At 36.4% G+C, this 17,459-nt stretch overlaps 1 protein-coding gene across 3 annotated transcripts in view; it reads left to right on the forward strand.

The window, feature by feature from the left end:
* Nucleotides 1-17,459, forward strand: part of TET1 (tet methylcytosine dioxygenase 1) — a 130,258-nt gene that overhangs the window by 107,184 nt on the left and 5,615 nt on the right. For 2 of the 3 annotated variants that reach the window (XM_032609250.1, XM_032609251.1), the window contains 6 exons: nt 888-1,099; nt 5,709-5,859; nt 6,216-6,302; nt 10,116-10,205; nt 12,114-12,251; nt 13,971-14,319. In XM_032609250.1, coding sequence (XP_032465141.1) covers nt 888-1,099; nt 5,709-5,859; nt 6,216-6,302; nt 10,116-10,205; nt 12,114-12,251; nt 13,971-14,319 — 1,027 coding nt within the window. The remainder of the gene's footprint in view (nt 1-887; nt 1,100-5,708; nt 5,860-6,215; nt 6,303-10,115; nt 10,206-12,113; nt 12,252-13,970; nt 14,320-17,459) is intronic. The other variant, XM_032609252.1, reaches the window with a different exon arrangement.

Consider the following 17,459-nt stretch of genomic DNA (forward strand, 5'->3'; position numbering starts at 1 on the left):
ATATTAATTATGCTATTGGGTGCTCCATTCTCGTCACAGGGGTGGGCAGTGTCATCATTTACTGATTAATGTGATCAGTCTCACTGTAAATTTGTGATATATGGAGGGACTTTTAAACATAGTTGGATGGTTTTACATGATGTCAATATTTTAATGTAATTTAAAAAAATAAACACTAGGATAAACACTAGGACCACCAGGCAGTATTTTAAATACTTAGGAATCCTTTTTTAGCAACTCATGGTTATGATGCAGTGTAAGATAAAAGGATAAATATTCAAAATGAATTGTTGTAATTTGCATTCTCCATGTCAGGTAGACCACCTTAATCTTATGATAAGTTGGGTATGATAAATCCCTGTGATAGCATGGAAAGAAATCACAGGAATTGCAGGAGTATTGCTTTATGTATTAGTTATTCTATATGGCAAAACCATTTGCCCAAGGAAAACATCAATAACTTTCCTCAGATGCTAAATACAGCACTCAGAGTTTATTTTTAATGCTGGGAGTACTAGGTTATTTCTATCTAGCTAGATTTGTCCTGTTTTGGCAATTATGGAAGAGCAGATGAGTTAATTAGGCTCTTTTCCATGGGATCTTCTGTTGTCTGTTTTGCAATACTGTATCAACAGTGAGATAAAACACAGACTGTTTCCACAGATTTCTGCCTGTTGTTTGTTAGTCAAGTAACCTTGGATACCCTGTGATGAGTTGTATGGAGGCAGCTAGTCTAACACCTGAAGGTCCTATAGGCTTCAACCCTTTAAGAAATAGTAATTTTTTAAAAGCTAGAATGTAATGATGCAGAGCTTTAAAAACAATATCCACTGCATTCAACATTAGGTTTCTTGTTTTCCATAAATGTATGCGTTCTGCTTTGGCAGGTTTTAAGAAGAAGCAGCGATGAAGAGAAAGTTCTTTGTCTCGTTCGACAGCGTGCAGGCCACCACTGTCCAACAGCTGTGATGGTGGTGCTCATCATGGTATGGGACGGCATCCCTCTTCCAATGGCTGACAAATTGTACTCGCAGCTTACGGAAAGTCTAAAGTCATACAATGGTCATCCCACAGACCGAAGATGCACTCTCAATGAAAAGTAATCAAATCTGTTTTGTACTGTTTTGCCATTCAGTCTGTTATATCATGTTAAATTAACTACCAACTACATATGTTATATGGGAGAACAGAATTTTAGGTATTGTGCAACTAAAGAGTGAACATTTCTTTAACGAGAGACTTGGTTTCATAGTGGGTTAAGACCATTTTAGGATATTCTCCTTTAGAATATTCTTTTCTTGCTTCTCTCTTTGGTACCTGATCCTTCTCACCCCTGGAGTCTGGAGGAGAGAGGTTTTTCTATAAAGGAACAGCTCCTCCATAAGGAATTGTACAATTTTGCATTTCCTATAGCACTGTAAGAGAATATCTGTTTTTCTACAGTTTTCCAATGTTGTCAAACTTGAGTTTTTGCCCATCTAATAGAGGATAAATGTCATCAGTTTACGTTGATTTGAATTTTTCATATTATGAATGAGTATTTTTTCATATGGTTAAGAGCATTTGCCATTTGTTTGTTTTTTATTTTTTAAATTTTGTTGACGTATAATTGATTTACAATGTTTTTAATTTCTGCTGTACAGCAAAGTGACTCAGTTATATATATGTATATATATACATATTCTTTTCCATTTATGGTTTATCACAGGATATTGAATATAGTTCCCTGTGCTATGCAGAAGGACCTTGTTGTTTATCTATCCTATATCATAACAGTTTGCATCTGCGCATCCCAAACTCCCAGTTCTTCACTCCCCCACCCCTTGGCAGCCACAAGTCTGTTCTCTATATTTGTGAGTCTGTTTTTGTTTTGTAGGTTTATTCATTTGTGTCGTACTTTAGATTCCATATGTAAGTGATATCATATGGTATTTGTCTTTCTCTTTCTGTCTTACTTCACTTAGTATGATAATCTCTAGTTGTATCCATGTTGCTACAAATGGCATTATTTTGTCCTTTTTTTATGGTCAGCCATCTGTTAATTATTCTACCCCCTATTTCAAAAGGAGTGTTCATTTTTTCTCTCCCTTTGCGATTTAATTCTAAATGCTTTTGCCACTTTGATATTTGTCTTTTTACTTCTGCTATGTCACCTTTTGCACGTTTTCTTTTTAATGTAATTTATTGTATCTATCTTTCCCCTTATTGTGTCTGAATTCTGAGCAGTATTTAAGAACATTTTTCTCTCACGTTAGTTATAGAATAATTCACCTATGTTTTCTTTTATTGTTGAAATTGGAAATTTTTAAAACATAAATCTCTGATGCATTTCAAATTTATGCTGGACAGAAGTGGGAAGAGGAGATCCATTTCTATTCTTTTTTCCATTTATCCCAATACTACTTACTAAAGAGTACTTCTTTTCCCCTTGATTTGAAATACTACCTTATACAAAAACTGTATATAATGAAGTCCTCTCTTTTATATGAATTCTGTATCACTGTCTGGTCTTTTCACGTACTAGTACCACATTTTTTAAGTTATAGAGGCATTATAATATATTTTAATATTTGGTAAGGCTAGCTCACTATTTTTGCTCTTTTTCAAGGCTTTCTTTGTTATTTTATGTTTGTGCTTCCAAATGAACTTTATAATCAATTTGTCTAGTTTTAAGATAAATCTAATGGTATTTTTAATGGGATTGCATTAAATTAACTTAGAATAAACTGACATTGTTATGATATTGAATCTTCCACTCCCATAATATGATTTTTCTTTCCATTTGTTAAAGTTTACTTTTATGTTCTTCAAGAGTGTTTTGTGTAGTTTTCCTCATAAAGTTCTTTCTTTTTTAAAAGAAATGTCATTATACAAATTATAAACAAAATATATATCATTCACTCTCTAACCTCCACACAAGATTATTTGTGTACCTTCCAGAACATTCCTTTATGTTTAAAATCATTTCATTATATTTTTGTTAATCTTCCTAATCCCAAGTATGTATACATCACTTATTTTTGAATTTTATTTTATTTGTTTTTTATATAGCAGTTGCTTATTACTTATCTATTTTATACATATTAGTTGTATACATCATTTTAATGTTTCTATTTTGTTATGTGGATTCACAATAATAAAATACCTCTTGTATAGAAACAGTTCTAAATGATATACATATAAACTTATTTTTCCCAAGAATTCATAAATAGTTTTATTCTATATCACTCAATGTAGATCCAGCCTATCACTTTAAAAAAATTTTATAATTACAGAAATGATGCAAGAATATTTCAGTGAACTCTTATATACCCCTTACCTAGATTCCACAAATGTTAACGGTTTGTTACGTACACTTATACACATGGTCACACATACACATAAGCTTACATGTTATTATCATTATTGCTTTTCTATACTTTCTTTCAGAATAATTTGTGAACTAGTTGCAAACTTTATGACTTTTCCCCCTAAATAATACTTCAGAGGGTGTTTTCTAAGAATGAGGACATTCTCTTACTTAACACCAGTACAATTATCAAAACCAGGAAGTTTCACTTAGATAAAATGCTATTCTCTAATTCAAATATCATCTATTCTCCAGTAATACTTCATACTAATTTTCCCCTACCCATGATTTATGGATGGAGTTGTTTTGTCTTTTGGGTCTCTTAATCCTTTTATCTGAGTCTTTTTTTGTGTTTCGTGGCATTTCCTTTTTGAAAAGGACAGGCTAATTTTGTAGACTGTTGCTCAATTTTGGATTGTAGGATTGTTTCTTCCTGATTTAATTCAATTCAGGAATTATTGGCAGGCCATAATATTAGGAGCTATTTTAAGTCTATTTGTCTCATCATTGGTGATGTTGACTGTTTAACAGAAACTTTTAGGTCTCACAGTTAAGAGTTAAACTACATTTTTCTACTTGTTTGGCAACTTCTTTGAAATTCTGCAATTTCAAATTTACCTTCTTTGATCCTATTTATATCCTATTTTTCTTCCTTTTCAAGTTATTGTAATCTTTTGCCCCTTTAAAAGTATATATTCCATCTTAGTGGAAGTTAGAATATTTGAACTATTCCTCCTTCCTTTTTTTCCTTCATAGTGTCTTAAATGATCCTTTTTACATTCAAATATATCAGGCATTTTCCTGACTTTCACAACTAAAAATACTTATAGTTTTTTTTTTTAAGATTTTATTTATTTTTGGCTGTGTCGGGTATTAGTTGCAGCATGTGGGATCTTCTTTGAGGTATGCGGGTTCTGTCGTTGTGCCACGCGGACTCTTCCTTGTGGTTCTCAGGCTTCTCTCTAGTTGTGGCGTGTGGGTCTTCTCTTCTGTAGTTGTGGCGCGCAGGTTCCAGAGCACATGGGCTCTATAGTTTGCGGCATGCCGGCTCCAGTTGAGGTGTGTGAGCTCAGTAGTTGTGGCACCCGGGCTTAGCTGCCCCGCAGCATGTGGGATCTTAGTTCCCTGACCAGGGATCAAACCCACATCCCCTGCATTGTAAGGTGGATTCTTTACCACTGGACCACCAGGGGAGTCCAAAAATACTTACAGTTTTGATCTCTAAATTTCTATATTCTTTTTACTCACTGTTTTTTAAAAACGTGTGTTTTTTAATTTAAGTAATTTTATTTTATTTATTTATTTTTGTCTGCACTGGGTCTTCGTTGCTGCGTGTGGGCTTTCTCTAGTTGTGGCGAGCAGGGGCTACTCTTTGTTGCAATGCACGGGCTTCTCATTGCAGTGGCTTCTCTTGTTGTGGAGCACAGGCTCTAGGCTCGCGGGCTTCAGTAGTTGTGACATGTGGGCTCAGTAGTTTTGGCTCACGGCCTCTAGAGTGCAGGCTCAGTAGTTGTGGCGCACGGGCTTAGTTGCTCCACGGCATGTGGGATCTTCCCGGACCAGGGATTGAACCCGTGTCCCCTGCATTGGCAGGGGGATTCTTAACCACTGCGCCACCAGGGACGTCCCTGTTTGTATTTTTAAGTCATATAAGCACTAATCCCATACTATTAGAAGTTTCAAGCATTATGCAAATAGGAACCACAAGGGTGTACGTTCCTTCTTTGGTTTCACATCTTTGTGTGTATGTTCTTATCATTGTCATCCTTAGTATAGAGTCATTTTGGGGTTTCAGAAATGCCCGCAAGGTTATAAAATTACTCAGTCGCTGAACAAAACGAGCTTCCTCCTCAATTTTTTCTCATGACATTTATAAAGGCTTTCTTTAAAATTGACAAAGTGATTTCACATACAACACATATTATCCTTAATCAGTCCTCACAGGAGTATATCAATGTCATTTTACAAAGGAAGGATGAAGTCCAAAGAGATAATGAGATGCTTTAATTTTCACTTCTGACAGGAAACCAATCTTGGATTAAAATCCAGGCCCTTTATTTCCCTTCCTTGGACATCTCCAAGTCAAACAAGTTATGGATATATCAGATCTGTATAGTTTGTTGCCTTTTATTTGTATTTACAATCTTGAACAAACATTTCAATTGAAGATTTAGTTATATTCAAGTGCAGTTAGCCTTGTGTTGTTAACATAACACTACTTTAAATAAGTAATAAAATAGATGTGTTAAAATCATTTCATTATCCATCTATACTTCTATAGTTATATGAACCTGAAATGTTCTATTTGAGGTATTGTCCTACTTTATCAGTTCATTCCCTTGCAATTACCATCTTACAGTCGTACCTGTACATGTCAAGGAATTGATCCAGAGACTTGCGGAGCTTCCTTCTCTTTTGGCTGTTCTTGGAGTATGTATTTCAATGGCTGCAAATTTGGTAGAAGCCCAAGTCCTAGAAGATTTAGAATTGATCCAAGTTCTCCCTTACACGTAAGTGTCCTTTTTACTTATGAATTGCACAATGAATATATAAGTACATTCCTTTAAAAAATTTTTTTAATCGTAAAAAAATTAAATATTAACAAGTAGTGACAAAATAGTAACTATATGTATATATATATATATATATATATATGAAAATAGTTTAAAATTCTAAATAATGTAGGTAAAGTCTTTAACTATCAACCCAAATTCCAATTGTCCCTGGCTCCCTCCTTCTTCTCCCCTAACCCCAAAGAGAATCACTGTTAAAAAAAAATCTAGAATTTTATACCCAGCCAAAGTAGGAAGAATAAATAAAGCTATTTGCCAACATTTCAAAGACTCAGTAAGTTTACTACCCACAGCACTACTATGAAAGAATTACTAAAGGACGTAATCCAGAAAGAAGATATATGAAACCGGAACCAATCTGTCCGGAACACGAGGCCATGGTGAGCAAAGAAATTAGTCAACCTTACTGTTAAGTTTAAATAAGTTGAGTACTTACATTTTTTTAATTGAAATAACAATAATTCAATATTCTTATCAAATCAGGGGTGGGTAGGTAGTGGGAGGGGGTGGGGCACCTATATAAACTAAGTGTGGTAATGTTTTATGCTTTGTTTGGAGTTGGGAGGATTTAGATACTGATTAACTCCAAGATCAGTGTTTTTCAAACTTTGTGCTGTGACCACGAGTAAAAAACATTTTATAGTACAAACAACTATACAGGCATATATATATTCAAGTAAATAAACAAAACAATACTTCACCTTATTATATGTAGCAAAAATAATATTTAGATATTAAAAAGTTAATATGTCCTATATAGTTATTGCTGAGGATCACTATGATTCAGTAAAATATTTTTTATGAAATTTTATTTCTCTTTTAAATGCTAGTTTTGACCTACTAAACTGATTTCATGGCCCACTAAAGAGTCATGACCCACAGCTTGGAAAACACTGCTCTAGATATTGTCAGAAAAACATATTTGAGAAGTGTATGTTTAAAAATTTTTTAGATGAATATGAATAGAATTTATAACATTTGAACTAGTGGTGGAAAAAAAATCCATTCATCAGTCAGCAAGGTTAGTTTAAAAAATCATTAAGGGCTTCCCTGATAGTGCAGTGGTTAAGAATCCGCCTGCCAATGCAGGAGACACGGGTTCGAGCCCTGGTTTGGGAAGATCCAACATGCCGCGGAGCAGCTAAGCCCGTGAGCCACAACTACTGAGCCTGTGCTCTAGAGCACACGAGCCACAACTACTGAGCCCACGCGCCACAACTACTGAAGCCTGCGTGCCTAGAGTGCGTGCTCCTCAACAAAAGAAGCAACCGCAGTGAGGAGCCTGCGCACCATACCGAAGAGTAGCCCCCGCTCACCGCAACTAGAGAAAGCCCTCGCGCAGCAAGGAAGACCCGACGCAGCCAATACATACATACATACATACATACATACATATAAATAAATAAAAAATTTATTTAAAAAATCATTAGGATACAGGATAAATAGGAATCGATAAAACAGCAGGAATTAATCTAATTGTATCTATAATACAAGGAATATAACATACAAGGAAAGCTCAGAATAAATAAATAATCCCTTTAAAGAGGCAATCAAAATTATTTGGTTTTTCTAGAGTTCCCATTTACTGTAATAAAAGAAGGAAATGACTCTAGACAGAGGACTATCCTTTGCAGATAAAGTACCTTAGAAGAAATCTGACAAGAAGTTTATCAGAACTTTAGGGAGAAAACTATAAAAATTGCTAAAAAGACATATAAAATACCTGATAATGAGAAGATACCACGTTCAGAGGTCAGAACACTTGATAATGAGATGTGAATTCTCCCTTAAAATTTTTTTTTCCAAATAAGTATCTGATAAAGCTGTTAGTATACAAATATATTTATATTGACATGACTGTTAACTTTTTATTCTATAACAAATAACTCTGTTATATAATGAATGTAAGGTCAGTTTTTGCTTATGGTTATTATTAATAATGAGTAATGTTTATGTAGTGTTTATAATACAGGAAGAAGCATTCCTCTTTCCAGGAACTGACAAAAGGCCAGTGAAGCACAGCAGGCAAGGGAAAGTGAGGTGCATAAAGCGACCTTGTAAACCATGTCAAGAATTTTGGAAGATCATTGAAGACTTTTAAGGCGGAGAGTGATATAATTAAACTTTTCTTTTTAAAAAGGGATCTCTCTGGCTGCTCTGTGGATTGGAGTTGGCCAAAAGTTGGTATAGCAAGATGGGCTAGCTTTGAGAACAGTCCAGGGAAGGAATAGTAGTGACTTAGAATATGGCTGTGACAGAAGAAATGAAAAGCAGTGGTTGTTCTGGAAAGATTTTTTTAAATTAGGTACTATTCCTTGACATAGGATATGCTGAAACAGGACCAGGTTTATAGAAGGCAGATTATTAATTCAGTTTGGATGCATTGGCTTGGAGATTCCTGAGAGAAATCCAAGTGAGGTTGTCAGGTCATTAATAAGAACCTGAAGCTCAAGGGGTCATCTGTGGTCCAGGTGGTAATTGTAGGCATTGATGTGGAGAAGATGGTCCTAGAGATGAAGTACAGGGTCAGAAGGGCAGAGGGATGTAGGTGTGAGCCCCATTAGGTAAAGATCTGATAAGAAATCTCTATCCGACATATTCATTCTAATGAAACCATTAGAAAGTCAGGATTTTTACAATATGAATAAAGAACCTACATTCAAAAATGATACTAATAGTCATCTATTTAAGTTTCATTTAATTAGCTTCTATTTGCCTACTTTATTTCATTTCCACATAATAAATGAGATATTCCATAAGATGACAAATTGCCCAGTCTGACTTGTGACACTGAATGATTCTTAATACTCTATTAGCAGTAAAACACAATTACCCCACCCAATATTTCAAGTGTTATAAAATATAATAAAGTCTTTTTAATAGGCATTTAAATAATAATTCCTAAGTTTTCCTCAAATTTATAATTAATGTGTGAGTATAGCTAGGAAGTGTTTTTAAAGTAGGGGTCTGACCTCCCTGACTATATTTATTAAGCTACATTGAGTAACAAATACATAATTAGACAGATGAATGGAACAGAGCAATCTAGATATAGACCCTATATATACATGAATATCCTTTTCAATGAAAGCACCAACATAAATGAGTAGGAAACCAAAAGGATTATCACTGATGCTTTGCAGTTGCCAAGACTGAGGCTTGTTAAAAAGCACTCAAGAATTAACTTCCTATGTCTATATTGGCTTTGGTTTTTATAATAGTCTGCTTCATACCAGAGGTGACCTGGTCCACATGAAGGCTTCCTTCCTGAGTTCTAGGCATCCACCAAATCTCAAATGAGGCGGAAGCCTTCAAACCTTCTTAAGTCCTTCATTCATCCTTGCTGTCAGTTCTCCATCACTTGTCTTCCTTAGATGTGACTGATCATTTATCAAGTCTCTGACTTGGTTTAGGATATAATCATCTCTGAAAAACTACCACAATGGTTTTCCAACTATTGTTGCCAAAGGCTGCTTTCTCTCCTTCGAACCTCATGCTGTCATCAGTGACATTTTTAATATTCTTGTCATGACGGTTTTCCTTTGAAAAAATCTTACATGTTTCTACTGTCATTAGAATCTAGAATCTTGAAATGGTGTTAAGGCTTCTCCACAGTTCTATCAGATCTTCCTCAATTTATAGCCATTCCTGTGTAGAAAAGAAAACACTGGTTTTAGACAGCCCATTGCCTACTTATAACGTTTGAAGCTCTTAACACAGGATCTGATAACACAGTATGTGCCTTATGTGTGTTGCTCTCCCATCTCTGTTGTAGAAACTTGTTTCACTGTCAGAATTCTTCCAAGTCTCCACTTGTTAGCAGGAAAATTGTCTTGATTTACTTCAAGTGCCCTGTACTATTGAATAAATATGAAATATGGTTCTTGTTTTTAACAACATGAGCAGTTTTGCAACTTACCTCTAACACCAGTTAGATTTCTCATTAGCTGATAACATAGACTTTTAATTTCAAAAGACTAAATTCAAGCATAACAGTGACTAATAGTTTAGATTTTATGAAAACAATCCATGTCATTTTCTATGGTAGCTCTTTTATCTGGGTAAGTATGAACCATGCATCAACCACACATCAGCAATGATGTATAATTCATTTTCATCCGTTATATAATAAACTTATCACTCATCTTATATGTTATTATGAAACAACTTTTATGGACTGTCTCTTCCTATAGGAAAAAAACCTTGAAGATAATTTACAGAGTTTGGCTACAGAATTAGCTCCAATTTATAAGCAGTATGCTCCAGTTGCTTACCAAAACCAGGTATGTTTTGGTTCCTTATACAGTACTCTTAAACATGGTTGAAATTTATATCTAAACAATGTCATTGTTAATAGGAAATTTTTTCAAATCTGAACTTAATGTAGATCTTTTATCAGACAGCTTAAAAAATTGTCTAGCGTTTTTTTAAAAGTGTATTATGGGGCTTCCCTGGTGGCGCAGCGGTTGAGAGTCCACCTGCCGATGCAGGGGACACAGGTTTGTGCCCCGGTCCGGGAAGATCCCACATGCCGCGGAGAGGCTGGACCCGTGAGCCATGGCCGCTGAACCTGCGCTTCCGGAGCCTGTGCTCCACAACGGGAGAGGCCACAACAGTGAGAGGCCCGCGTACCGCAAAAAAAAAAAAAAGTCTATTATGACAATTGAATTAAATCTCCAGAGTGACAAAGTTATGATTGTTTCTAGGAATAAAACTTATAAAAGCAGAAATGCATCATCAAGAAAGTAATTGGGAAGTGGTGGAGATGGGGAGATGTTGGTCAAGGGGTACAAACTCCCACCTATAAGATAAATACGACCTGAGGGGGGCTTCCCTGGTGGTGTAGTGGTTAAGAATCCGCCTGCCAATGCAGGGGACACGGGTTCGAGCCCAGGTCCGGGAAGATCCCACATGCTGCGGAGCAAATAAGCCTGTGCGCCACAACTACTGAGCCTATGCTCTAGAGCCTGCGAGCCACAACTACTGAAGCCCACGAGCCACAACTGTGGAAACCCGTGCACCTAGAGCCCATGCTCTGAAGCAAGAAAAGCTACTGCAATGAGAAGCCTGCGCACTGCAACGAAGAGTAGCCCCCACTCACTGCAACTAGAGAAAGCCTGTGCACAGCAACAAAGACCCAACACAGCCAAAAATAAATAAATAAATAAATTTATTAAAAAAATATATATGACCTGGGGATCTGGGTGCCCAGCTTGGTGGCTATAATTAACAATACTATATTATATACTTAAATGTTTTAAAGACATCCTAAATGTTACTTCTACACACCAAATAATCGTAATTATGTGAACAGATTGCAATGTTCACTAACCTTATTGTGGTAATCATTTTGTAATCCATACATGTATCTAATCATCACATTGTATACCTTAATCTTACATATGTTGTATGTCAGGAATACCTCAATAAAACTGAGTTGGGGGAACACATTGTTTTAAAAAAGAAAAGGAAAAGACCACCACAGATTGGGAGAAAATAATTGCAAATCATATATCAGAGAATGGAGAAAATAAGTGTGTAAAATACCTAATTTTAAACATAGGGAATTCCCTGGCAGTCCAGTGGTTAGGACTCTGTGCTTTCACTGCCGAGGGCCTTGGTTCAATCCCTGGTTAGTGAGCTAAGATCCTGCAAGCAGAGTGGCGCAACCAAAAGCAAAAACAGAAACATAACCAGAAGTCCATATTTTTTTAAATATTTAATAAAAATTAAAATATTTATTTGTATTATCATGAATAACAAGCTCTCTGTTAAATTCCAACCTTTCACTTAAAAAAGTTATTAATTTACTTTCTATACTGGTTCATGAATATATATGTACATCTACTTTATATAGACATTGAAAACTAGATACATGATCAAAGCACTGTATTATTCTTTTTTCCTAATGAAATATTTCAGGCTACCGTTCTTGTTTATCTACCCCCAGCAGGTATTAATGCCCTCACTTTGCCTTCAGTGATTGCCACTTTAATCCATGTAGTCTCAAATTCTTTACCCTGAATATTACTAAACTAGAGAATCACTAAAATAATATACTGTAGTGTCAGATATCTCTGAAATTATAAAGTGTAATTAACTCATAAACTTTATCAGAAAGTGAGTTTTACTCTTTATTGAAGGTGATTCTTTCTATCTCTTAAAACCATGGGTCATACATTATTTTTCAGGTGGCGCTTGAACACGCTGCTCAAGAATGTCGGCTTGGCAAGAAAGAAGGTCGTCCTTTCTCTGGGGTCACCGCTTGCCTAGACTTCTGTGCCCACCCCCACAGGGACATTCACAACATGAATAATGGGAGCACGGTGGTATGTACCTGGGTGGCTTTTGATTCTAAAGGCTCCATCACTGTACATTCAAGCTGAGGTCTTTAAGGATGATTATTGTGACAAATCCTATTTTATGTCTGTTCCACATAGTATATATCGATAGTGCTCCCAAAAAGTTACAGAACCAGCCTGAAATACTTTGTTGAAAGTCTTGAATTATACATTTAATTGTGGTAGGTTTGTTGGGATGTAGAACTACATGATTATTCAAAGCAACCATTCTGTGCTGTCAAACTGGTAGATAGGAAGTTAAGCAGCTTACTCTTTCTTGCCATCTGTACTTCAGGTTTTTTGTGAGGGAACCGTGCCAAATTTACTATCCTTTTTATTAATATTGGTTCTTAGTGCTCGTATGTAGAAATATTTAGAAGAAATATTTGCACATATATGTGCATACTATGTTTATAGCCATGAAAAGAATCACATGCCCATAGCAAGAAGTCAATCAAGATAATCTTAAATTAAGGAGAAGACCACAGGAAAAATCGTGCAATAGTCCTTTTATAAGGGAAATGAGTTTGCTTGTAGTAGTTCTCTTCTTACCTAGTAAAACAGATAATAGAGAGTGATTACCTCTATTTCTGCACTACACGATTTTGGCCTCTTAGAAGACATAGCTATGATTATTACATTCTGATTGGAAGTGTACCGTCTGATCCATCAAAAGGCAGCCTTCCTTCCTTATTTGCTCAGTGAGGTCTATCAGTAACAGATTAAGGAGCCAAAACAACTTTTTCCCTATCACACCTTTTCACTGATGTTGCCTATGGTCTCTGAGACCAATGTTATTTCCAAATGCTGAAATTTTATACATCCATCCAGATGAATCTTAGCCAAAGAGTGATTCAGCATCATGCTTGGCTAGTACATTTTATGTGAGTTGCTCTTCATTAGAGAATATTAGTGATCAGGTTGGATTAGGTTCAGAGTGAAACTAAGTTTTAGTCCCTCTTCTCATGTTTGTTTGTTTAATTATTTATTTACTTTTGGCTGTGTTGGGTCTTTGTTGCTGCGCGAGGGCTTTCTCTACTTGAGTCAAGCGGGGGCTACTCTTCGTTGCGGTGTGCGGGCTTCTCATTGCGGTGCCTTCTCTTGTTGTGGATCACGGGCTCTAGGTGCACAGGCTTCAGTAGTTGTGGCACGTGGAATCAGTAGTTGTGGCACATGGGCTTAGTTGCTCCGCGGCATGTGGGACCTTCCCGGACCAGGGCTCGAACCCATGTCCCCTGCACTGGCAGGTGGATACTTAACCACTGTGCCACCAGGGAAGTCCACATTATTTAAGTATTAAGAAATAGTGTGATTTATAAGCTAAAGTAATATCTTTTTATTAGCTAATATTTAATATGAAGGTAGTGAACAATTCAGTGACTGTTCCTTAACTTAGACAATGAAATAAGATGGAATGTAACAAAGAAGGTGACTTAAAATATTATAAAATGCATAAACATGTATAATATGTACTTACAAAATCAACTCAACATTATACTGGTCTGCTTACAAACAGTTGATAAGTTATTCAAATTGAAAAGCATTGAGTGGCTTGATATATAAAATATTTTTCCAAAATGAATGAATATACCAGCAGTAACCAACTGAAAACAGTTCCCTTTCACAATGGCAACAATAAGAAGGTAGGAATATCTATTATGAATGTGCAGGATCTCTAGTTCCCATTTCATGTTTTCTTCCTATCAGGTCTGCACTTTAACACGAGAAGATAACCGCTCATTTGGTGTTATTCCTCAAGATGAGCAGCTGCATGTACTTCCTCTTTATAAACTTTCAGACACAGATGAGTTTGGCTCAAGGGATGGAATGGAAGCCAAGATCAAATCTGGGGCCATCATGGTCCTCGCACCCCACCGCAGAAAAAGAACACGATTTACTCAGCCAGTTCCTCGTTCTGGGAAGAAGAGAGCAGCAATGATGACAGAGGTTCTCGCACATAAGATAAGGGCTGTGGAAAAGAAATTTATTCCTCGAATCAAGCGGAAGAATAATTCAATGACAAACAACAGTAAGGCTTCATCGCTGCCACTTTTAGGTAAGGCTTATTGAGCCTGATAATTTTCTGTGCACAACTTTCACTGGCAGTTCAGTTTGCATCTTATTTTTCTTTATTGTTTTTGCCACTCTCTTAGGAGTGAGGCATTATGAAAAGAAAAACTTTAGATCAGATATCTACCAATCAAGTTAGCCAATTATTTTTATATAGTTTGTTTAGAGTTTAAACTAAAACAGTGAATATATTTCTATGTACTTGCCAAAATTAAAAGCCAACAAAAAGGTGACCCATCAGTATTTCTTGGTATTTTTTTCTCTATTTTTATTCTTTTTTTTAAAAAACAGCAAAAACGAAACATGTTCTTATTGTTTGTTCCCCAGCTATTTTGAAGCAAAGCCCCTTCTCAGCATACATAAAATGACATCACTTCCTTGAAGTCTTACTTCATCAGCTTTTTTTTTTTCTTCTTCATCAGCTTTAGCATCAGTTTAAGTAGTCCATTCAACAAATATTACTGGGCACTACTTTGACCTGTTCGAGGTATCGGAAATGTAGCAGTGAATAAGAGGGAACATAGTGCTGTGAAAGAATTCCATTTGAATAGGGTTGTCAAAAAAGCATTCACTGAGAATGAGGCATTTGAGCAAAGTCCTAAAGGAAATGAGGATCAGCAATGTTTTTATTTGGAGAAATAGCATTCCAGGTAGAAGAAGTGGCAAGTGCAAAGTTCAGGAGATGGGAATTTACCTTGAATACTTGATGTAAGCAAAGAGGCCAGTATGGTTGGAGCACAGTGTGAAATGGGGAGAATTGTAGGATGTGAGATCAGAGAGGTAAGAGGGGCATCTGAGCCATTTATCTTGGGCTTTGTAGATTGCTGTCAAGACTTTGGCCTATATTTGAGTGAGAAATAGAGAAGGGCTATAATCTGACTCAAACCTAACATCCCAGTTACTGGATTGAAACTAGAGTCAAGTGGGGTAGAGAGTAGAATAGTAGGGTGATCATAAACAGGCTATCCTAACAACTCAAGAAAGAGATGATGGAGCTTGGACCATAGTGACTAGTGAGGAGGACAGGAGAAATGTCTGATTCTGGATGTTTTTAAGGTAGAGTCAATGGGACTTCTTTTCTTTTTTTTTTTAAATTACTGTATTTTATTTATTTATTTTTGGCTGCGTTGGGTCTTCGTTTCTACGCACAGGCTTTCTCTAGTTGCAGGCAGTGGGGGCTACTCTTCGTTGTGGTGAGTGTGCTTCTCACTGTGATGGCTTCTCGTTGCAGAGCACAGGCTCTAGGCACGTGGGCTTTAGTAGTTGTGGCTTGCAGGCTCTACAGTGCAGGCTCAGTAGTTGTGGTACACGGGCTTCATTGCTCCGTAGCACGTGGGACCTTCCTGAACCGGGGATCAATGCCGTGTCCCCTGCATTGGCAGGTGGATTCTTAACCACTGTGCCACCAGGGAAGTCCTGGGGATTTCTGATAGATTTAAGTCTGGAGTGTGGACCAAAAAAAGTGTCAAGATTTACCCTGATGTTATTGGCTGGAAGAAACTGGAAGGATGGTTAAACCACCAAAGAGGAACAGATTTGGCAAGATAAAGAGGGAAATCAGAGGCCCACTTTTGGACATGGTAAAAGTTCGAGACACCTGTAGACATTCAAGTCTAGACGTTAGGTAAGCAGTTGAATAAGAGTGTAATTCAGAGAACAGGTTCAGACTGGAGATAAAATTTAAGAGGTCAACTGGATAGAGATGGTATTTGAAGCCTTGAGTGTGAATGAAATCACAGAGAAGGAGGTGAAAAGGAAATTTGATCGAGGACAAATCCTGGGAATTTTCAATTTGTAGAGGTTTCAGAGATGTGGACGAACCAGCAAGAGAGACTTAGACTGGGAAGGTGTGGTGTGGTAGGCGTGAAACCACAGAGAGGAGTGATCAGCCCTGTCAAATGCTGCTCCTGTGGCAAGTGAGAGGAAAACTGAGATTTTATCTTTACATTTGAAGACGACTGCTAGAGCAGGGTGCAGAACAGTGGTGAGAATGAAGGAAGTAGGTTTATAGGGAAATGGGAGAGAAATGGAAGACATGCATGTTGGCTATAAAGGGGGTCAACTGAATGGAGTGAAGGTTATAGAGTTGAGGGTTTTTTCCTTAAATGGAAATTTTAAAAAAGGTACAAAGTGAGTGAATTACATAATGAATTCCACTTCCCTCATAGACTCCTAGTTTAAAAGTTTTTCAATACATAGCCATTCTGCGTCATCTATACCATTACCTAGGCCACATGGGTATGAAAATATAAAGATATGATTTGTGCAGTTTTTTGTTGTTGTTTTTTTTTTTGGTAACAAATTGTAGAAGTCATATCTTACCCACTGAATCATCTTCTATGTGTCACTAAAAGAGAAGGAATCTTTATACCCACAATACCTAAGAAAAGCAAACAAAAATCAAATAACGCCTTAATACCAATCAGTGTTCAAATTGCTCCACTTGTCTCCTAATTGATTTTTTGTCTTTTACATTTGGTTTGTTTAAATCAGTATCCAAACGAGGTCACACATTATATTTAGTTGATATGTCTCCTATACATTTTTTTTTATTTAAAGCTTGCTTTTCTTCTTTTCCCTCATTTTTTCATTTTTCATTATAGCAGAAACCATTGTCCATAGAGGCAAATTCAACTTCAGTTTAAAAAAAAAAAATTACTATGGCCAGAACAGTATCTGTGATTTATATACTCCTATTTCTTCACATCAGGAAGTACATAGTGTTTGGTGTGTCTTTTTGTGATGTTAAGACTAGGTCAGGGGACTTCCTCAGAGGTCCAGTGGTTAAGACTCAGCGCTTCCACTGCAAGTGGTGCGGGTTCGATCCCTGGTAGGGGAACTAAGATCCCACATGCCGCATAAAGAAAAAAGACTAGGTCAGGTGTTGTTAACCTAATTGACTGATTATAATGTTCCCTAACAGCTTTCTACCTAATGGTTTTAGAAACACTTATGGTCATATTACATATTCTTTATTTCATTAGGAGTTTGTCATTCTTTTTCCACTTTTTAAATCTTCTTTTAAAAAGAAATTGTCCTTGTAATAACTTGTTAATTCTGAGGTATGGGTGATTAAAGAAATCAGAATGAATGCTTAGCTATTTGCCTTTATTCACCAGTGTTAAC

Source organism: Phocoena sinus, chromosome 16, assembly GCF_008692025.1.
Source record: "Phocoena sinus isolate mPhoSin1 chromosome 16, mPhoSin1.pri, whole genome shotgun sequence".
In the NCBI taxonomy this organism is placed as follows: Eukaryota; Metazoa; Chordata; class Mammalia; order Artiodactyla; family Phocoenidae; genus Phocoena; species Phocoena sinus.